This window comes from Oppia nitens, unplaced genomic scaffold (assembly GCF_028296485.1).
Source record: "Oppia nitens isolate AA-2021 unplaced genomic scaffold, nextdenovo-longstitch-racon4-pilon3 scaffold2_pilon_pilon_pilon, whole genome shotgun sequence".
Lineage (NCBI taxonomy): Eukaryota > Metazoa > Arthropoda > Arachnida > Sarcoptiformes > Oppiidae > Oppia > Oppia nitens.
This window is the reverse complement of record NW_026533210.1, coordinates 3,163,278-3,188,958: the sequence shown is the minus strand read 5'-3', so window position 1 is coordinate 3,188,958 and position 25,681 is coordinate 3,163,278. Positions and strand designations below refer to the sequence as shown.

The 25,681-nt window shown below is 24.1% G+C and overlaps 1 protein-coding gene across 3 annotated transcripts; it reads right to left on the bottom strand.

Annotated features, from left to right (window-relative positions):
- Positions 1-1,351: 1,351 nt before the first annotated feature.
- Positions 1,352-21,964, bottom strand: LOC128954968 (transmembrane protein 198-like). 3 transcript variants are annotated; one of them, XM_054300589.1, is made up of 4 exons: positions 21,730-21,964; positions 3,120-3,993; positions 2,016-2,434; positions 1,352-1,949 (listed from the first exon to the last, which is right to left on the bottom strand). In XM_054300589.1, exons 2-4 carry the CDS (start codon positions 3,802-3,804, stop codon positions 1,821-1,823), a joined length of 1,233 nt encoding a protein of 410 aa, XP_054156564.1. In that variant the 5' UTR covers positions 3,805-3,993; positions 21,730-21,964; the 3' UTR covers positions 1,352-1,820. The 3 variants fall into 3 exon arrangements, with proteins under 3 accessions (XP_054156564.1, XP_054156563.1, XP_054156565.1); XM_054300588.1 differs by lacking the exon at positions 21,730-21,964 and adding an exon at positions 9,618-9,805; XM_054300590.1 differs by lacking the exon at positions 21,730-21,964 and adding an exon at positions 8,953-9,042.
- Positions 21,965-25,681: the final 3,717 nt, after the last annotated feature.

Here is a 25,681-nt window from a genome sequence, read left to right as displayed (position 1 = left end):
AGTGCAAATGCGCTCAATATATGAATCAAATTGACTCAATCTATGACAACAATAACGTCGAGTTATACATTTAGGCCTTTATAATACTATAGAAGTTTTTTTTATACATTAATACTGTTTTGGTGTAAATTTAAGATAAATTTATTCTACAGTAAAGTATTATTAATAAAAATAACAATCATATGATTAAATGGTACCAAATGTAATAAACATTATATGCATTGCATTAATGTATTGCATAATAAAAGTTTTGACTTTTAAAACCTTAACTTTGAAACTATTAGTCATTCATATGAATTAAATAATTATTTATTTAAATTATTAATTGAATAAAAATTATGTTTAAATAAATTGTTTTTATTTAATAAATGATATAAATATATATGTAATTAAATCACCACTAAATCATACCTACCTGTGCCCTAACAGTGCACACTATCACCTGAATAGCCATTCAATACTAACCGTAAGTTCAAATAATTTAATAAAAGTTTATTAAATGACAACAAATTTAAACACATATTCAATGATAAAATAGTTTTATTTATTAATTAAAAACAAATTTTTTACAATTTGTGTGACTTTTGTATTTTATTTTTTCTCTCTTTCTCTCTTAAAATAAAAGCATTTTTTCAAATAATATATATATCATTAACTGTATAATACATAAATTAGCTATTTATAAATAAATTGATATTAAATAATAATAATTTTTATAATTAAATTACAATTAACAGCATTTGTTTGTTTTGTACAATATATATATAATTTATATTTAATTTAATACATTTAATGTCATAAATTATCCTAGATGAATTAGTGTAGCGCCAAAATATATGATAAATATGATATACAGTATCATTACTGTACTGTAGTATTAATTAATGTTAATAATTAATATTATTATTATTACTGATTATTTATTATTAATAATTAAAGTGAAATTATGGCAGGACTTTGATATTTGGGCCGCGCCGAAGGCGCGGGTGGGGGCTATAGGTAGGTAGTGCTTGAGGTCTACTATACATATATAAAATATAAGATATCGCAAACAAAAGGTTAAGGAGTTATGAACATTTTAATTAAAAAATTCAATATATAGTAAATATAAATAGCAGTAATTTAGTATATTTTCTTTGTAGAGCCTCAGTAGGCTAGTGTATATAAAATAACGTATATAAAATACTATGTATAAAATAAATTGTAATTTGAGTTATTAAATAAAAAATTTTTTGTTAGGTTACTTTATATTAAATTAAGTTCGTTTAGTTTAAGTTTTAAGTTTAGTTTAGGTTAGGTTAGGTTAGATTAATGGCGGCCGGTAGGCCGCTAGTTATTTTAGTTTAGGGTAGGTTAGGTTAGGTTAGGTTAGGTTAGGTTAGGTTAGGTTAGGTTAGGTTAGGTTAGGTTAGGTTAGGTTAGGTTAGGTTATGTTAGGTTAGGTTAAGTTAGGTTCAAAAAATAATAAGTCTTGCAATAAAAATAATTTTTTAAGTTTATAACTTTTGAACCTTTAGTTTGCGATGTCCTATATTTTACATATGTATACTAGACATCAAGTACTATCTACCTATACCACCCACCCCCGCCTCCGGCGCGGCCCAAATATCAAAGTGCAGCCGAAATTATTAGTTAAGATAAGATTTAACGATAAAAATAATGACACAAATTATTATTTAAAATAATTTTCAAAAAAAATTAATTGAATTGAAATAATTAATGAATTAAATTATTATTATTTGTGAAATTGAAACTAAAATATTAGTTTATTATTTGATTTGTTGGTCAGTGTATGTGATGTGTGTCTGTCTGTCCATCCGTTAGGCGACAGACATAGTGGTTGTCCTCGAGTCCGACGGTACTATTGTTAAGTGTGTCGATAGGTCTGAATTATAGGTGAGACTATTATCCGGTGGTATAACCTTTTTGTTTAACGACTGTATGTATTGCTATACCGATAATAAAAAAAACTATTAATTAAGTTTCCAACAAATAAGTTATCGATCGGGTGTTACCTGTGATATGACGTCTCCATGAGCTGTCCTAACCTGATATAAGTAACGATACTTTCGTTGTCTTTGTTCCAGTTTTTGTTCCTCACGTCTGATCCGATTGACAGCACTCTGTGCGTTGGCACTGGTCGTTGATGTGACCACACCGTAGTTATAGTCATTTTCATAGTTAACACCTCTTCCAGTGAGACACCACTGCACGATCAGACCTTTGACGACACATATCGGCCATAAAGACAACACTATCCATGAGATCAGACATAAACTGGTTGTTTGGGTCACACCAACCGATTCGTACAGTGTTTGGCCGTCTCTTAGTTTATCGCGAAACCAATAAATGAGTTTAAAATTTTCAATAAAATAATCCAAACAAATGAGTGTCAATGAACTGCCATAAAACACAGTGGCAAGTATTGTACAGCCTATAAGTCAATATTAATCAATTTAGTTTAATTAGTTATTAAAAAAGATAATAATATTTTAATTTGATAAAAATTATGACATTTTTTGTCAATATTATTATAAATATTTAGATAAAGATTTATATTTATTTAAATATTAGTCCATAATATTTGCATATTATATCAAATGTTGTTTTCCTAATATTTATATTTTCTAATATGATATCATTATTAATAATTGTAAATAATGTGCTTAAATTGTGTTATTAATGTTTGAATTTTGATTATAAAAAGCTATTTATTTATTTATATATACTGTGCAGTATACTGTATAATATTGCAATATAATTGACGATAATAATCGCTAATATTATCTAAATAGTAGTAATTGGGAAATTAAAAATTTCCAAAAATTTTACGATAATAAATTATTGGCATTTATAAACAATAATGCATAAGATAATATTAAGTTTTTTTTTGCTATTTTTAATATCAAATAAAGTTTTTACGTAAACTTTTCTAAAGAAAATATTTATCTCATTTTGGGTGTTAACTAAAAAGTTTACTCAAAATTAGTTTCATTTAACTAATTAAATATCTTTTAATTTTGATAGCATTTTTAAAGTATTTTTTTTAAATGTAATTTATATCAAATGAAAAAGTAATGTAAAGACTAGTACTGTAGTAGTAGTAGTACTGGACATACCTTTTTGAAAGTATAGCGTAGAACAGGCGCCGGTCAGACCCGACGACATAAATAAAGCGAATAAAATCCATACAGAATTTGGCGGATCCACTGAATCGATGTATGGCTCCAATAGGTATATCACAATAAGGATCGCACAGTTAGCTATAAGTCCCAAATGAAATCCCAGCATAAATAGACCGACGTATACGACTAGAACAGTGATGAGTCCGAACAGTAGTCCGGCCACTACTGACACACCGATATTGCCATACATTGGCAGCAAGTTTTCCGCCGTACATATCATGTATATAACGGTAGTCCCGAAGGCAAAGCCAGTCAAAAATAGTACGGCTTTGAAGCACCGGTAGCCGTATATGAGATAAATAATACCGAATACTATAAGCGACGAACAGAATACTGATGGTATCAGTTCGTAGTCATCGGGAGTGGAGTAGCAGCTGTCGAACGGTGTGATTGTCTCAACAGTGGTATCAGTAGTCGTATAATTGTTGATCGTCTCGATGGCAGTGGTACTAGACTTAGATATGTATGACATTGTGGTCGTTGTGGTGATAGTGGCAGCGCTTGTATTGAGCGTAATGTTAGTCACCAGTGAAGTGATATTTAGTGTCGGATTAGTTTCATCAGTATTTGGCAGTCCATCTAAACCAGTGTTTACTCGGCTTATCGTTGCGTTTGTCATCTTATCAATGACCAGATGTTAACCAGTGGTAACTCTCGACAACAGTTCACTGATAACACCAACATTTGAATCAATCAGTTGTTTGACTTTTATTTGAGTGTTATTTGCATTATATTTAGTTTGTCTGTCATATAAATTAATAACAAATCATTGCACCAAAAGAGTAGTCGACTTTAATTATGAGATGAGCTATCAAATTGAAAAATATAAACTTTTATTAAAATTTTGAATGACATTTTATTTATGAATGTTATTTAATTGAATAATAAATTACAACTATTACTGTATATAATATAAGCTAAAAACTACAGAAAGTTAATATACACTATACTCTGTTGTTATATTTTTATACAAATATATAAATCATGTAAATTAAAATAAATTTTTGTGACGAAAATTATTTAGGAAACCATTAAACAGATATTACAACAAAACTCAATTAATATTTTAAATATTAAATAAATAAATATTAGTTAAATATTTGCATAAAGTTGTATATTATAGCTATTATACTGTATATATATACATATTTACAGTTTAAATAATTGTAGCAAAAAAATTATTACATTTATTATTAGTAAATTATAAGCAGTAATAACTAAAAAATAAATGCATTGTATTTCTTATGATTTATTAACTCAAGGAAATTACATTTTTAAAAACATACCGTACGCTTAAAATAAATTAAAAAACTAAAAATTATAAAATATGGGGAAGAATTAATGGATAAAAATAACAATTATATTTATAAAAAAAATAAGAAAAATGAAGGCATATATTAATTATTAATCAAAAATATACAGTATATATATAAAACATTAAAGTCATGTATGCAATACTTTACTGTCTTATTTGATATGGTATTATTTGATATTTTTTTTCATTGAAAAAGTATAATCAATTATGATGGACAACATTAATGATTAAAATGTAATGTATTTTCATAAAGTGTTTACTGCTATGAATAAAAAAACAAAAATAGAAAGTTATATCTCGTAGTGTTGTGTTTGAATGTCTCCTAACATTACATATCATCTCTCATTGTAATGTCATTCACTTATTGTTATGGAATGGTATGTATCGATCCGTATGTATGACCGATATATGCCCTAAAAAAAGACAGTAAAAGCATATACAGTATGATATAATGTCTAGGATTTAGATGTAAATGACATATCAAACAACAAAATAAATTAACATTTTATATATCATATATTTCTAAATGTCTATAATAAATGAGTCCATACAATAGATAATACATTACTGTCTCTATAATAGCATAACTGATAAATTAAGCGAAAGTTGTCGATAAAATAGTATATTTAACGTAATATTAATAAATGATAACTGCATATATGTTAATCATATAATACACGTTTTAACTGTTATTTGTATTCATAAATAGATAATAATAATAATAATATAAATGCCAACAACGGAAGGTATATAGTCTAACAAAATTGAAGACAACTATCATATCATCTCATAACACTATTTCATAGCATTTAAGTTACCGGTAACACAATAGTAATGGGTTTTATTAGAGAGAGAGAGAGAGAGAGAGAGAGTCTGTGGGAAACTGGAAGATCCTTAAGTTATTATAATAAGAGATATCGTGATAATTATAATGCATTTGACTCTTAAATATGAGAAACACTTTTTTGAAAAGCTTTTAGATTTACTATATATAGTGAGAGCAAAAATATGTTAATTTGGTGTACAATAATAATACTATAATAATATAATAGTAAAAACAGCCACTTATAATATATTGGATGTTATGCACTGTATATAATAATGTAATTTTTATTAATGATTTTATAAATTACTTGAAACAATATGTAGGTTAGTATTAAATGTTGTGCACAATGTGTGTCATACATAGACTGAAAATTAACGATAAAATTAGATATAATTTGGGAAATACATAAAAATATAAATTATATTTTTTTGATAGTAATGATGTTATTTTTAAAAATATGATATTTTCGTCAAATTAAAAATGTTTATAACTTGTAAAACGTTTTTATAAATGTATAATAAATGTTGAATAGCCAAAAGCCAGTAGATTTTAAATTAAACAATTGATTATAATTGCAAATAAATATTTTTTGGGTAAACTAATTATACAGACACAAAACCACAAATAATTTATTAGTAAATTATGTGAGTGTTTACTTATATTTGCATTAATTTATAATTTAAAATATAAAAATTTGATACCTGAAAAACAATATCTCTATAAAATTAAATTATAATAACTTGTTTTTATTTTTTGTTACTTCAAATAACTGTACATAATATATTGTATATCCAATAGTTATTATAATGAATAGTGATGTTTATGTAATAGTTATACCGTTATATTAGGTAAAATGCATAATAATAAGATACAGTATATGCCTATTATATGATAGGTGTAGTAAACAAATGCCAGAAGTTAACATAAAATTTTATGTTATATTTATAATAGATTATTATTATAATACAAAATTTCACAAAATTAGTTTGCTTTTTTGTAAAATGATTTGACTGATTACGAGTATTGTATTGTTTGTTGAATTTGTTATGAGATCACATGAATAATAATAATGCCATGTTTTGAAAATATATTTATAAAATAAATAAATGATATAAATTATAAATAGAAAAAAATAATAAGTTTTTAGTAATATTATGTGATGCTATTGAACTAAGACATGAGTTTTTTTTGTTTTGAAAAAAATGATTTTATAGCACTATTATTATTATTTAGTTCAATGAATCAAACATTTTTATGCAATGAATTTGTTGTTTTATTTGATTTGATTCAAACTAATTTAATGTCAAAAGTTTATTTTATTCCCTATATTATGTAACTGATTGATAAAGAATTAGTTTTTTTAATTAAAAAAAATTATTCAAAAAACTAAAATATTGGAATTTTATAACATATAAAATAAATACCATTTTTTTATCAACAATTTTTTAAAAAATCATTACATACTGTGTATATCAATATCAGTCAATCAATATTGGTAAAAATAATTTTAATATATAAAAAAAATTTAAACTCAATTATAACCATAATAACTTATATTAGTTGCTAAAGTACACATTAAAAAATATTAAAAATAAATTATTAAAAGTATTATAAAAAAACTACAGTTTATAAGTAGTAATCTATTTAATAGACGTATGTATGACAAATTGTATATCATTTGTGCAATGATTTTGTAAACAGTGATACTTATGACATAAGTTTAAGTAATAAATAATTTGGTAATTTGAATGAAATTATAAACATTTAAAATTTCTTAATTTCGATGTGAATGTAAAAAACACTATTTAGTGAATAAAAAGTATATGAAAATAATTACATAAAAATATTTTTTTAAGGAAGTAAGGAATTCCTGATAGTGTTAGTATCAAATGTTTTATTTTGAAATAAAACATTTTTTATGATATAATAATAATAATGCTAAATAAATAATTGCATATTTTTATTTAAATACTGAATTTTGATGTTTGAAACATTTTTGTCAATTATTATTCAACACATGAATAAGTGAATTAAATTTTCTAATTAAGGAAAGGGAGGAAAAGGGTTCAGTATTTTTATGTTTTGGCGACCAATTCAGTAGTCAAGCAAATGATAATTATTTGCTTATCATTATAACTAACAAACAAAATATAGTTATATTATTATTATTATTTTAGTGTTGATTATAATATAAGTTTAATTACTTATTTATCCATAAATTAGATTTGAAATTTTGATAATTTTTATACTGTTATTATGTGCTTATTGTTATGTTTTGTTTACAGTATATGTAGTACATATTGTGTAACATAAAAATCAATAATTTTGATATTTTCAATATTGTCTAGAGTTTCAATGTAATAAAATTACAGTATTATTATTTGTAATATAATAAGGGTATATGTGATATGTGTGTGTTGTGATAAATACAAAACAGTGTATTTGCACTTTAAAATAGTGTATATTAAATTTTTATTATCAAAAATCTGTCACAAACTTCTGTATATATATTTTGGCAAAAATAAAGATATATAGACTTGACTTTATCAGAGATTTTATAGTCAAAATGAAATATAAAATGAAATAATAATCATATATAAAATATTACAGTATATGCTGTATACTTTTAGTAGTGAATATTATTATGTAAACCGATATTTTAAATATAAGAAAATGTGTTTTATCACTGAATTTCATATTCAGTGAACATTTAATTAATTTCATATTATTCAGTTTATATGTATATACATTTGATATATCATACATATATATTACTGTATATATACCGGTATATATATATATATATATATATATATATATGTTATTCAACTCAAAAATTTTACTTAAAACTACATGTATAGTAGCAATAAAGTTAATATTGTGTATTGTAATATATGTAATATTATAATTTATATACTATAAGTGTACTTAAATTACTACAACTGTTAAGCACTATTATTTAGCATTAAATATATATTATTTATATTTATCTGTGTATAAAGTATTAAAATAAAACGGTAGACACAAAAACATAAATGCATCCATTGTTTAGTAAGTTTAATATATGATATACCGTTACTAATGACACCGGCATAACAGCAAATAGTAATTTTCATTATATTGTCACGACTATACAGTAGTTTACAATTGATATCAAAATATAAATTTAGTATTTTTTCAACTATCAAACACTAGTATAAGGTATGATTCATCCATTTAAATAAAGCACTACTTGTGCTTAACATTAACAATAGTATAGCAAAATATATATCTAAACCAATTTTTTTGTGTATCTCATAGACACTTATGTGAATGAATAAGTAGAAAGTGATGGAAAGTTAGATGGATAGGTTGATAGAGGAAAATATAAAGAGAGAGATGAGTTCAGTTTGGTTCAGGGATCAGTAGCTAATGAAACTGGGAATCCAGTGAATACATTAATGCAGAGTAAATGCATATACTGTACAATATAGCAGCTATACTATAGCTTAATGCCAAAAGTTAGGGCCAGATTACTATGTATGGGTTTTATGTCGGTTTCAATAAATTAATGGTAATAAATATGAGACACTGTTTTTTTAGGCATCGCATCCATTGCCATGAATTAAGTCATGCATTTGACTCACCATTAGATATATTGAAAGACTATGAATATTATCAATTGTGTTGTGTTGTTAGGACTAAATTAAACACACAATGGATCCAACATATTGTTAATGATTTAGTGTAGTAGTCATCAACAATACACAGTATAATATAATGAATATATTGAATACACAAAATGCAATTAAATGAAACAAAAAAATTTGATGTTCACTATATATTTACCACTAATTTATTGAATAATCCACATAAAACTTGCCTAATATTTTCTTATCAATTGTATCTAATATTATAATAATATATTATATTATAGTTTGTTGGTTGTTATTATTGGATATTATGCAACACATAACACATTTTTATCTACATATCCTACCTTATAACTGATTATTATAACTACTTTATTATCACTCAACTGAAACCAAATGAAAACAAAAATTGCAAACTATTTTCCCATCGAAAATATTATAGCAATAAATTATGAAAACATATTTATTTCATTTGCAAACTTAATTGATATTCACATTTGAAGTACACTTTCAAATATTATTGCATTCATTGCTATGAAAACAGCACCACTTGTATTATGATTTAATGTGGGATTCATTGGTAATAATTATTACGAGCATAACATTGCATAATCGATAGTTTATATTATATATATACTATTTATTGATGAGACACTTACCCGTAAAAAAGTGAAAGTACTGGTGCTTAGGATGATGTGAAGCACAAAGTGCTACAAACTATAGTTCAGTAATACTTGACTGCCCTTAGAGTGTCTTTTTTTGTTCAACTCATCAGAGCACAGGGTATTGAATAACTGGTTAACTAATAGTTGCTTCTAATTAATAGGTTTGTCCAATAGGATAGATAGATAGGGCATGAAATGCACTGATATCATCAATTGCACTGATCATTAAATATACTTTTTTTCTGTATAACTAAATATTATAAAGTAATCAAACATATAACTTATATGAAAGTACAGTATATAACTTATAAAACATAAATTGCAATATTATTGATGACTGTTTTTTTTGTTACACAAAAGTTGAGATCAAAAAGTCGTCGATTTTGAACTTCAAATTCAATATAACATTCACTAAATAATACTGTAGTGATTAACAGTTAAAATGTGAACAACACTTATAATGTTTTTTGACTTCAATGTCCAAAAAACTAGTTTTGTTGGTTTACTCTCGAGAGGAGGTTTACCTTCACAGGGACTAACATAACACTACACTACACACACACACACACACCATATGATGTTAAAAAGTAAATAAAAAAGCAAACTTCTTATTTGTCGTTAATTATTTGCTGAGAGATTCATAATTACAATTGAAAACTTGTCTAATATTATATTGAATACTATTTTTTAAATGAAATAAACTCGTTATATATATAATAATAATTGTATGAAGAGTTGGCATAGAGTTTATGTGTTTTGACAATCATTTTATAATTGAATAATGTTTTCAAATTGTTAAAAAAAACTGAAATGTAATTTAAAACTATTTCACAAAACATCTGATAAGACAACTCTTTATTTCTATTGTGAGATCACATGTATTAGACGGTAGTTTTATTTAGTTATTTATCTGCTGGGAGTTTAAGGTCAGCATTTCCTATCTCCCGGTGCTCTCTATTTACAGATAAGTGAGAGCCTCTTTTCCTAGATAAAAGATAAGTAGGACTTTTAAAAAGCAATTTATAATTAAATTTTAAAATTGCAATTTAGAAATAAATACTTATTTTTGTCGTTTTGCTTTTCATTAATATTTTAAGCTATAATTTTTGTTATTAATACAGTACTTAAGCCCAATACGCTCGGTATTAATCCCCTAATTGAATGCTAAATATGCGAGTGTTGGCCCAAAATTTTATTACTAATTTTCATATTATCTTAATAATGGTTTTTTGCAATAACGGATTTAATTGCAAAGATTTATAAATTAAAAAAATTTGCACAAATAAACAACAACAAAAAAAGCAGTAAAATTCAGATAACCAGATAATAATAAACATACAGTATATTAAAATTTATAATAATTAGAATCTATGGTTTACAGCATTATATTATTATTATTATTATTATTATTATTATTATTATTATTATTATTATTATTATTATTATTATTATTATTATTATAATGATTTTAAAGACAACACCCATTTTTGAGGAACTGGATCTTTCACTCACCTCAATCTATCCAACAATCAGTACTAAATGATAGCTACCAATACATTTAATTATTGTTATTATATGAACAAAATTGATTAATAAAAAAAATAAATAAACCCCTGTTTAATAACATAGTGATAGATATCATACAAACAAAAATATAATTTTGAGAGCAAATATAAAATAAGCAAAAAATTTTATAATTTAAAATTTATAAAAAAAAGTTTCCATAAATCAATGGTTTATCAATATATATTGTTGTTTTTGTTGTTACTAGTATTTGGTGCAAACATTTTAAGATTATTATATATTTTTATTAATCTATATAAATTAACTTTTTATTTTTATATGTGAAAAATAATAACAAAAAAAGAGAGAAATGTTTGATATAAAGCAAACAATATTTTTAAACATTTGTTTACTAAATATACTGCTTGTGTGAATGTTTATAATACTGGCAAAATATGTATCACTGATACAAATTTTCATTGTGACAGTAGTAGTATTACCATTAATTATAAAATAAAAATAGTTTTTAATTTTTTATACATTTTACTAAATATATTAGTTTAAGTGATAGACATAAGTGATTATTATTAGCGGAACAAATCTTAGTGACGACACTGTTAGCGCTTCCCTCCTAACCATCCATAGAATCATCCGGTGCTCTATTGGGTTAACACCCAAAATAGTTTTTTTTTGTTTTGTTTTGTTTCAAAAAGACTTTTGCATAATATTTTTGTTGAATACATGTGCTTACATAACATATAAATACAAAGTGTGTATATTTATGTCTATATAGATATACATTAAGTGAAAGAGAAAAAAGCGATGCTTTTGCTTATTCGAGTCAATACTAAATAAGTCTCCGGCAGTCATAGGCAAACAAATAGACAAAACTCTGGCACTCTGTTAACTAACAGTGCAATGAACTGGCATTTATTTTTTTATATCAGATACACAAACACATACACACATAAACAGCAAACGACAAGTCATCCCTGTTTTTGTAGTGGTTGTGTTCACTCTCTTACTAAACTTATTATAATCTTTTTAATGCAAAAACACATTTCGATTGCCTTTTTTCTCACAGTCTATATATTTGTATGAAATGTGTGTCTCTGATGGTAACCATCGATGCAATAGGTCTTCCCTTTGAGCTATCTTTTCAATCGTCCCTTTCCTTCCTTTCCTTTTCTATCGACTTAACTCTCACTTCATAAAAGAAAATCTCTTATATAAGAAGTCTTTTTAAGTAAAACATTTTGGTTATGGTTTGCATCGGATAATAGCTCTTTAATGGTTCCATTGGTTGACACTTTAGTTGCAAAAAAAAAGATATTGTCTTAAGACTTAATGTTGTGCACATTATTTTAGTCAATAACATCTGGAAAGTTGTGTTTTTTTAAGCGGACAAACCCCACAAAACGTGTTCACAATAGACTAGCAATTTGTTTGCAACTATTGCTTAAACAATAAGAGTTTTGGCGACTGTTTGTTGTAAAACACTGGTGTCGACCAACTGGTGCTATTCAATTAAATTTATATATATATATATACTGTATATATATACTGTTCATATATTTTTATACCGTATATAACCTTATCTAACCATCGATACTTAACTAATGATAAAATAAATATAGATTTTATTGATAAATTAGTTCAACATAAAGCAAGAAATTAAATAAGTAATATAAATAGATATAACAAAAAAAATAAATAAATAAAATAATGATCAATGAAAATTTAATTAAATCACGAGTATATTATAATAAATGCAACAAATAATCATAATTTGGTGTTAACTATAATTTAAACGCACGACATATTCAATTGCAATACATGATTGTCAGTATTTAACAAGTATTTTGAAACAAACTTTTTATTTTATTTTTAACAGTCATTTGCTTATTGACTGATTGTGTGCCATAAGAAAATACATATCAATTGAAATAAACAAATTCTGTTTTCCATATTTTATTAGTCAGTTTGCAAATCGAGTTTTAATTCAGTGTTTGAAAAACTTTGAATTTTTTACAACAACAACAACAACACAGAAAAAGCATATAATTTATGTAACCATTTATGATGTGTGAGACTATGAAAGAAACTTATTATAGTCATATTAAAGGAAAAACACGAAAATAAATGCTAAGAAACAAAATTGAAGTAAAATTTAAACTAAAAATAATAAAAATCATGATTTTAAAGGATTTATTAAGATATGCCAAAACATATAACCATTTTTTTGCTAGGGATTCGTGTTATGCATCATTCATAACAAGCACTGTAAAAATATTGCTATTTATTTATTTATTTGCATTTTTATTTGGTGTTTCATTTGAATAAGCTTTGCAATCGATTTGTTTATTAAATTTTTCCCTACACTGTAAAAACATTTGATAAATATATTAGGATTTACAACATTTAAATTCATGAGTTTATCTTCTTTTTTGTGCATTTATTGTATTTTTTTTTTTTTGTTAAATTTAGTTACAAATTGAAATTTATAAATTAAAATCAATAATGCATTTGCTGGGAAAATCTGAGAGCAAATATTCAAAAATTAAAATATTTTAAATAACTTATTCAATACAATATGTATTTATGGGAAACAATTCTATCAAATTTTATTAAATTTAAAAACTTATATTTTTAATGATAATTTATTCAATGTATAATAATATTGTATGTTTTAATTTTTACAATGAAATGCTCTATAAATGTTAAAAACCAAATGTAAATAATTTTGTTTTTTTTAATACAAACAAAAAACTCAACTCTCATATACACTGTATATTGTACTGTAAATTAAAACAATTGTCGACGAGTGCTATAAAAAATAATTTACTGGAAAACAAATGTTTTTTAGTAAACGTCTATACAATTATTATTATAAAAAAGAGAAATTTGTTTACCCAAAAAAAAGAGAAAAAAAGATTTGCCATAAAATTATTATAACGAGTCGTTAAATAAATCAAACAGCAATTAATTATGTAAGAGTTTAATAATTTATTAAATAAAATAATATATTTGTGTAGAGAAAGGACTACTTTGCTATTATTAAAGATAACGTTAAGAGATTAGTTAATGTTTGCATTTTTTAATAAGTTTGTTAAAAATAATGAGATGTAAGTGGGAAAGGGATGGAGAGATAGGGTATGCGATATATATCTATATATGTATTTATATATTATAAATATTTGCAAATAAATTAAGGATTTAAGTGCTTCCCTCTCATTTGGTCCGCATATTTCTCTCTCCTGTTCCTCTAATTTGCCATTAATTTAAATGTTGAGATAATTTTTTTTATTCATTCAATCGACTGCTCATTAAGTGCTATGAAATGAAATTATTTTTTGTGTTATGAAATGAACAAAAATATTATTATTATTATAGCATAAAAATATGGGAGAAAAACATTATATGCTATAGAAAGCTCTTTGTTTGATATATTAAATGTGTTGTTAAATGGGAAGTGAAGTGCAATATACAGTACTGTAGTAAAGCAATGACACATACAGTTGTTTTATAGTTTTTTTCAGGGATGTGCTCTCTGTTTAAGACATGTTAGGCCCTAAAGTTGTTAAAAAATTAGATGAAATTTGTTTGATATGAGTTATGGTGTGTTTTCCAGTGAAAAACTAATCAATTTTTTACTATAATAATAAAATATTAAAAACACAACCAGTTGTTTGACTGTAAAAAATATAGTAAATATTATTGTGTGTGTGTTTTGTAAAACAACTTTTGAATTGAAATGAATTTCGAGATAAACATAGAAAATAAAGCAATTTTTTAGGTATAATAAATATATGAGTGAAAAAATAAACAACATTTCAAATTCATTGTATTATTTGAAATTTGCTCGAAAGCCTAAACTGTATATTTTATTTTGAATTTAATTCCTAATCTTGCAAACAATATTTATGAATATAAATGTTTTGTTTAATACCATAATATGCTGTATATTAAATAAAAGCTAAAAAGCAATTTCCTAAGGAATTTAAGTAAATTTTTATTGATTTTTTTTTAAATAAATGTTTTATATCTATTTATGTTATCTTATATAAATTAAATATATAAATATTTATTTATTTTACAAAACAAAATAAATAATTGCAATTTAAATTGTTTCTCTATTATCTATGAAATTAATATTAATGAAAATGAAAATTACTAATGAATTTTTTGCCTAATTTGGAAAATAAGGAGTTAATACATATTATATGTGCTTAAAGTACTCTACGATAGAATATACCTCTTTTAAAGTGGATTTTAATTCAAATTTTTTAATATAAATTGTTATTATAATAATTTTCTACTCGTTTGAAATCATATAAGTCACAGTAAATAACTTTTATACTTTATTATATTATACACGAAAAACTTGTTATTAGAGATGTATTAATGAATTAAATATTTAATAAATACTAGAAATTTTTATTTTTTTTGTTATATAATTTTTTTATACTGTAATATCATATTTTGGATGATAAGCGGAAATTCATTATTACTCAAAATAATGGCATATAATTTGTTAGACAACAAAAAACTTTGTAATAATAATACACAACTTTGTCACTCATTTAAAAAAAGTATTATACAATTTGAATTACTTTTACTTTTTTCTTATTTATTATTATTCTTTCAAAACAAACTGTTATTATATTTGAAGATATTTTTTATATTTATCTCGTAATTCAGTCAAACATTTTTTTGTGAGCACTAAAGGCATTGAAATAATCAAATAATGAAATATAAAGAAAAACTTATTTATTTTTTTCTCTCAGTTTTGTAAACACTGACTCAATGAATGATATAAAATATTCAGCAAAAGTGTATTTAATATAATCATAGACTGTTTGAAAGTAAATATATGAAATTTTTCCCTTTAAGTTAAAAAACTTATGTTGTGTTTAGTGAGCGGAAAATATAAATACAACACATACATACATACAGAGAGCACTGGGAGGTTTCGGGGGCATCGGAAATGCCCATAAAAAATAGTTTGAATGTTTGTGTCACATAATGTATTAATACAGTATACTGTATATAGTATAGTATATACTGTGCCACTTCATTGACGGTCTGTTTTGTGTAGTTTTTAGGCATATGTTTAAATGCATTAATCTATTAGCACAGAGAAAGACAAAATAGAGAACAAAATATGAGCCCAAAACTAATGATCAATTTGGATGAGAAAGAGATAGACCATAGAGTATGGGGAATGGGATGCAATTTATTTGATTTGATGGCATCCCTTTCATTTATTTTGCTATCTGTAAACACATCAAACTTTTCACAAAACTCAACAACAAAATAGTCATTTCTTGAAATGCACGACAATATTATGTCAATAATCCCAATATAAAAAAACAAAGCTATAGACAGAGTAAAGTCATACACAACAAAAATGATAACATTTTTAGACTAAAATATCTATATTTGAAATATTATTATTTTTTTCTCATTATTTTTATTTCATTGATATCTTGTTTTTGATATATCTAAATGTCTTTTCTATTTTCAGAACAAAATTTTCTGACTTATTATTAGATATATATTTTATAAATACATACTGTATATCATATATCTGTCTCACTTTCTTTACTAAATATGAGAGACATTATGTGTAAAACTTTTTGACAGCACTTATTTGTTTGACTCTTAAATAGCTTAAACTAAAGGCTTTGAATGGAGTATAAGTCAAGAGAGAGAGAGAGAGAGAGAGAGAGAGAGGAGAGAGAATAGTTATACAATAAGTTGTGTGATAATAATAGCAAATATATTATCCGTTTTTTTGTTGTGACAACACTAGTGCCGGGCATTAAGTTATCATATCTTAAGGATAGAACAGTAGACAATAGATAGTATAAAGTAATACAATGAATGCTTTTGGCGTAAAGTTATGTCACACACAAGTGCTTGACGTGTTGTTAAGGTTATGATAGACTCGAGACATAGGGATAGATAGAGTATTGAAATATCTATTTGATAGTCGTTTTTGTATTATTAATATACAGTATATATCATATGATATAATGTTTGCACAAAAAGTCGTGTGAGAAAAAAGACGGGAATTAAACCGTTTGGACGATACTTATGACGGAAATGAGTGATTGACTCGACTCTGGGACTACTTTTCCACAACTTTCAACATATTCTCTAATATATATCCTGTGCTCTTCAAGGGGACGGACAGTTGGCAAATAATTATTGCACATAACTGTGTGCATTGCTGGTGGCATTTAGGCACCGGTAATACAGTGTTTTAGTGGACTAGTGGTTAGTGGGAACCCAAACACAGATTATATTTCATTGAATGAGTGATTAAAATTGAAATCTCCCTCAAAATGACGCTAAACTAAGTGCTGGATTGGGGTTGTTATGGAAAAAACATAATATATATAGCAATAGATTTTAATTACAGTATCGCTTTAATATCACAATAATAATAATAATGATAATAATAATGACAATCGTAATGTTTTTATCGCGAGAAACAGTTGCTATAATGTAATAATAAAACGGATAAAATTATATTAAAAATTTGTATTTCATTTGCCAAAAACTACTGACTCACTAATGAATACTTGAAATTTGTTTGCATTAGACTAATGTTGAGAGTATTGTCGACACTATTTCCCAGTAGTTCATTGATTTTAATGGACTTTGCATTGATTTATATGATACTCTGAAATAATTTATATAAATTTTTATATTAACTATTCAATTGTAATAATTTCATTAAATAAGGCGCTTATGATTCATAATTTTAATGAAATAACAAAAATAATATTTAGTTTAGTATATCAAACATTATATTAGTTTAGGTATTATTAAACTTTTATTGGGTTATGAAATTTGATTTATAATTTAGTTATTTTTTTAAAAAGACAAGTTTACCTAATTTTCTACACAAGTATTATATAATTTATTTTATTATTTCTTATTATAGATTTTTTTCTATATTTTATGTAACATTTAATTTGTTATTAAGTAAGAAGAAAGCAACAAAAATAGTAGATAAATGCTATACATGTACTGTATATTCATGTTATGCATAAGGGATATGTTATTTGCTATGATTATTATTATTGTTGTTGTTATGATATTTTAATATTATATAACACAATAGACACTCACACATAGCACACAACATATTCAGTCCAATGCAACTATTTTTTTAGAAATACACATTTATTTGGAGTCTAAGAAAATTGTATATAATTTGATGCCATAAAAAAGTTAATATATGTTTAACATAGGTTTTGCCCGAAATAATTGTTATATACACTCAACTATTTTTTGGGAGAAAGAGAGAGATCATTCTGTATATACAGTAATCACATATAGTATATGTAATAATCATTTGTACAAAAAAGTGATTTTTTTATTTAAATCTAAAAGCATAATATGTTTTGCAATATATATATTAATCCCAACAGTGATATCTCAATAATATTTAAATTGACTCTTGTAATGGGCCCTAAAATGGACAAATAGGTCACTAAATAAAATAGTTAACAAACAGAAAAACGGATTATAAATCCAATAATTCTCTCCAACAATAATGAAATGCAATTCTCATTACTAATTCAATTCATGTATTTTTTCTTATGGGTTGTTATCCAATCAATTGTAATCTCATTATCAGAATTGGTGTATCAATACATAAAAATATATTGCATTTTATATTATATCTGTCATTCATATCATATGAAATAATATACTTTTATATTATTATTTAGATGTCATTGAGTGATTGGTATTAGCAAACATTTTTTTGGTCTATTTTAATATATAATATAGAAAAATTGTAATAATAATAATAATGAAAAAAATAATAACAATCATAATAATGATTATACATTAAATTGATATCATATTTCAAAAAATAATTGCAGTTTATATTATTATTATTTTTTTGCTTTAATATTTTATTTCATTATCTCATTTTGTTTAATGTTAAGCCATCAACTGTTAGAAAATGTGTATAATTATATTATTTGACTGCTATATGGCTAATGAATATATTTAATGTATTATTTAATTTTCGTGTATTTTGTTCATTAGTTTGAATTATAATTTTTAATTTCTTAAATTACAATTAATGTATGTGAGAGACGCTAGAAATATACTGTTAGATGTATTTAGTGTTTTTTTTATTTAATATTTTAAAATACATTAGAAAATCAGTGAAGTAATCAGTGATTATAAGAGACACAAGGCTTTCAAAATAATAAATGATTTATTTTATTTTAGAGAAGATTTTTATAGTGTTTTAGTATTTATTGATATAAGACTCAATCAGCCGTTAAAACAGTTGGAAAATTCATGAAATGCTTGTATTATTTTTGTCGTATATATTTTAGATAACTATTATATACCTTACAATATAATGGATATCCTATGGGACGACCACTAAATTTAAAATGAATTTTGCGGAGAGTTTTATCGTTTTATAAATTTTTTTCACAAATTTAGATTTAATGTGAAATTATTGATTTTACTTGTATTTTGAAAGTTGACTTTTAGCACATTTATTCCGTTAAATACAGTTTATATATATATACTGTATATGGCATATATGGCACCACAATTTATATACGGCATAAGTGGCACACAATGTATATAAAGTTAGAAATTTTTATCAATATATAGACAACATATTGAGTGATGAATTACTTGAATATTTCGTAAATGACTTATATATAAAAGTAAAATCTTATAGTTATCGATAAACTTATTTACAACTAAAATAAATCAATCAAAATATTTCAACAAAATATTTTAACAAAACATTTATTATAGTAACTCATTTGAAAATATATTTAATTGTTATTTCAAACATACAGTTATAGAAAGTGAATAATGTTTTATACTGTATAATATACAGTATATATTATAGCAATAATGTAGATAAAAGATTAATACATTTTTCATTGATGTTTATTACGATGAAATAAATTAAAATAATGATAGCATTTTAAAACAATAAGCAACTTATAATCATTAAACAAATAACTGATATTTAAACATAATGCATATAATTAATATAATACATATTATATTAAATATGAAATAAATTGATATCGATTTCAGGTAATTATAGTACTTTAACATAATTTGTTAGTTTTATTATAATCGATAAAATAAATGCATTACTTTCCTTTTGAAACTATATACAGTATATTAAAACTTAACTAAATTATTAAATTTTAATTTTGTAGACAATTGAAAACAATTTGTAAAAATTAATGATATCTATAAAATAAATATACAATAAATATATGTCAATTTTATTAAAATAAATTAAAAGATAAAATAAATACATTTTTCTTGTTGAATGTAATTAAAAAACATGTAGTTTTTGGCGAAAACATAAGCCTTGAAAGCATTGACAAAAAATTACAGATAAAATAACTATTAATGATAATAAAAAATTAAAATTTAAAACTATTTTTTAAAATAAGATTATATTTTAAAATCCTGGATTTTGAGGGGGCGTTTGGCTAAGTGTTTGGATAGAAATTGAGTTTTTCTCAATATAAATACAAAAATTATGACAATTAGTTATTGAATAATATTATCAAAAAAGCCATGAATTTTTGCCACAAATGGTAAATTATAATAAAATAAAATATTTTAAAAATAAATGTACTGTATTTAAAATCTGCAAAAAAATATTATGCACGAAAATCCATTGGGAAATTGTGTTTTATTTCTTATAAGAAAATTGATGCAAATTCATTGAAACAAAATAAAAACACTCTTTGAAAGCGTACCAAAAAATTGGGTCAAATCACAGACTCAATCAATAAAAACAGTCGGATATATAGCGTGTGTGTGTGAGAGAGAGAGAGAGAGAGAGAGAGTCAAAAAGGGAGCGACTGTTTCAATGTATGATATATTTAATGGCATAAAAGTATTTTGATTAAATTTTAAAAATATTTATTACAATTAAATGTTTTAACATTTTCAAAGTGAGGAAATGTTATTTACTGAATCTTTCAATTGATAGATTATATCAGAATTTTGGTCATTAAATTGATTATTTAATAAATTGATTTTAATTCATATAAATTGTTGAACATATATGCCTTGACTGCAATGGTGTTGAGCCCTTTTTGCACTGACCTTACACTTTAGACACTACAGTATATAGATATCAATGTAAGTTATATACAGACACTTAGATACAGGAGTCAAGAAAATAGAGCATATATTCTGTTAGTATATATACATATTGTGTGCAATACTATCAGCGCATTGATGTCTACAGAATATTCTGTGCGTAAGAATTGAGAAAATAAATTCTGCTATTTTTGAATTCAACAGAGAATAATATATATATATATATATAAAACATACATACAGTATGAACACAAATAAAACAATTGAAACAAAATTTTCTCATAAAACAAACATTAAACACACAAACATATTATATTTGTTTTTTTTGTAAAATAAATTAACGAATGAATGAAATAGTTTTTGTAAATATTTAATTTAACAAATATTATCAGAAAAAAAATTATATAAAGATATACTGTTAATGTGTTTTATGTATTAAATAAAAAGAGAGACAACATATTAAACTTACAGTTAATTACTGTGCGATCAATACAAGAATCAGTAGTAGTTGTTGTTGTTGTTGTTGTTGTGGTAGTTGTAGTGATAGTTATAACAGTAGTAGTAGTGGTTGTTGTGTTGAAATTGTTTTTTTGTTGATAATAACAGTCTCACAGAATTTGAGGAATTTTTTTTTCTTCTGCGAAGTCGAAGAAGAAATCTCAAAAAGAGCTGTATTTTTGTATTTACTTTTTTGTGACACACTTTTTGTCCAAACAATAGTCTATAATATGTTTTGAATCAATTGATTACATTCTTAGTCGGACTTTTCATAAAACCGATTCAATTGTTTTTTTTTATATAACTATATATTCTTCAGATTTGTTGAAAATCTTTTGTTATATCAATCAGTTTTCAGTCTCTTTCTTCACGTCAGTCTTCTTCAATCTCTCTCTTTCTCTCTTTTTTGTGTCAAAACTATCAACGATTATGTGCTGAGAGTGCAAAAAAATAACACAATATTTAAGACCCAAAAAATATAATGTCTTTCTTTCGCTTCTCTATCACTTAAAATAAATTACAAAATACTATATAATAAATATAATGCAATTTAATACAATTTTTGAGATATAAAAAAATTTTGTTTTACAATAACATTAAATTCTATCAGTTTTTTATTCTTCGAGTTCATGAAAATAGTTATTATTTATTATTATATTTACTTTTATGAAAAATTGAATTGAAATCTATTTATTTATTAATATCTTTAATATCAAGCGATGAAATCTGTTTAAACACAAAATTATAACACAATAAAACTAAAGTTTTTATATTTATTACATAACAATATATGAGTTTTTAGTACATATTTACACACAAAATAAATTTACAACACAAAGGGTTTAGACCACTGAAAACATATTATTTGCTTAACTGTTATATAATTTTATATAACAATATATTATTATTAGTAATGTTATTATTATTATTATTAAATGCAAAATTCATGGCACAAAACAAATGAAATTTTTCAAACACAAAGTTTATGCGTTAATAATACAATAATGAGACGACTGTTTTCTGGCAAATAAACTGGCAATTAGTTTATGTGTGTATTTGTAGCGATGGTATGGTTATAGCTTATGAGGGGAATGGTATGAATTGTATGGCATAGGAATCGCAACAATAATTGCAGGACAGCTGCCACTGGAGTTTAAAAAAAAGTTATGCCAACAAAAAGTGTACACACATTGCATTTGCTTTTATAACACCAATGGATATGTGTATGTGTTTACCGCCAGTTAGCACTGGTAGGTAGTGTTTGCTCTGATAGCAGAGTCAGAACTACTCGTTCATCACAACTTGTTCAGTGCTCAGCTCAGCCCTACAAGCGCTCTGGCAGTCATATCATTGTAGTGGTCTCTATGACAACACATTCACAATCTCTCTCACTATTACTTTGCTATCATATATTACTTTATCCGAGAAATACAGTTATATAAACTGTATTTATAATATAATATAATATAATATAAAATATATGATAGAAAAATGTGAATTTTGTTTTATTTATGAATTTGTTTTATGATTTAACACCAAAATTCTTGTTTATCATGGCTTCATAAAAGGCTTTCATATAATTTACATAAATTTGTAATATATTTTTGTGTTGAAAATTAATGATAATTTCGTTGTTGTCATGAATTATGATTATTATAAATAATAATAATAATAATACAAAATAATAATAAAAAAACAAACAATAAGAGACCAAAGTCTGGATAAATGAATAAAAATGCATATATTTATAATATATATATATATTTTAATAAATAAATTAATGGAAGAAAGTCTTGATTGATAGTAACAAATAACTTATACATATTATACATGTAGTTATAAATTATAAATACAATATTATTATTATTATGATATTGTATTTGCTTTGCAAATATGTTTCCGCATCAATAAGTTTTGCTGCAAATACTAAAAATATAGTCACAGAAAAAAATAACTAAAATGTCATTTTGAAAGAGATAGTAAATGAGTGAAAGATTTAAATATATTTAAATATATATATATATATATATTTTTAAAAAGATTTATTTTAAAAGTTAAATCTTATATTATATTTATATCTAATATGAAGTGAAAAGCATCTAAATGTAAGAAAATCGTTAGTATTTGTGTTTTTAAAAGATATATCTATTGAGCTCCGGGAGAGTAAAAGTATTCAAAGTATTTCCTTTTGCTAATAGTTATGCCGTTTTTATAATCAATGTTTTTTTGTTCATTGAAAATGATTTTTTTTAGTTTTTTGTTGGTAGAAAAATAACCCCAAAAAGTAAATATTACACACGACTGACTATTTTTTAGTGATTTTAGTCACTGATTATCCATATATATTGATATTTGAGTTAACATGAAGTTTACACAAATACAATGTATTTATGATATTATTAGAGAGAGAGAGAGAGAGAGAGAGAGAGAGAGAGAGAGAGAGAGAGAGAGAGAGAGAGAGAGAGAGAGAGAGAGAGAGAGAGAGAGAGAGAGAGAGAGACAGAGAGAAAGAGGGAGAGAGAGAGAGAGAGACAGAGATATTTACTTAAACATTTCACATACCTTTTTAACGACTTATTTCACAATTTTTTGATCAATGAATAGCTGAGTTCAATGAATTTATATTAAACTAATTTTTTTCCTAAACTAATATCCAATACCGTATTTTTCAATATGTGTATTACAAATATACACAACAATATCATTGTCAATAAACAGCAAATAAATGTGAATTTTTGCACATTTAGTATAAGTAGATATCACACAAACTTTCACTTATAAAAGTGATTATTAAAAAATAAATAAACTTTTGCTAACAATATGCGTGTCTGGACTATACAATAGGCACTGGTATTATTGGTTAAGGGTGTTCATAAACGCGGGCATAAAATAGCGGTACAGACACTCAATGGCACCCAATATGTATGATATTAATTCTATGCCTTTAACACCATATGCTGGGACCTGACTGTTGTGCCAAACATATTGGTATTGTTGTTAATCGCAGAAAATTTGGGGACAAAAAAATTGCATAACATATTAACCAACAGCTGCTCTACGATACCTAACTATCTATCTGTCTCTCTATTGCAGTATATCTGCAATTATTTTTTATTAAAAAAAATATATATATTGTCTGAAAACTTTATTTTTAATAAAAACTTAGAGTATAGTGAAACTACTGTATAATTTGTATGTTTTATAAATGTAGTATATATTATGAAATATGTTTATTAATTAAATGTCAATTACGAAAATTTTTATTTATTATCATTAAAACAAAAAGCTTTTTAGTAATGTTTTAATAATTTTATTATTTTTATAAATGATGACCTCAAAATATTGTAAATAATAAAAATGCTTAATTCAATAAATAAATAAATAAATAATATGATATATAGTATTATTCACTCAGTAATTAGCAAGTAATTAATAATTTATTTTTTTAACCAACACAATTAACACAGTATTGATAATTATATAATGTATTATAAGATATTTAATTTATATATACTATAGAATATAAACAGTATATATTATAAACTGTATATATTCTATAGTAGATAATACAATACAATTAAAATAAAATGTTATTATTTATACTAAAAATCAAAACACTTATGTAATCATCCTATTAATAGTTTGATTACTATTTTCATTTAAAATTTAAATTAATAGTTAAGGCTATTCATTGTGTGTGTATATACTGTATGTGTTTGCATAAGATTTGTAAATCATTTAAATTATAAATGATTCAATTGTCCAACTCGTCAACGAAAATAACAAATTATAAAAACATTTAAAATAACAAATAAAAGACATAATTATAAACTATAATATGTAGTGAATTTCAAACGTTTATATTTAATTAAAATGAAAAAATAAACAAAAATAAGTGAATTAAGTAAATATTTGTTAAATGT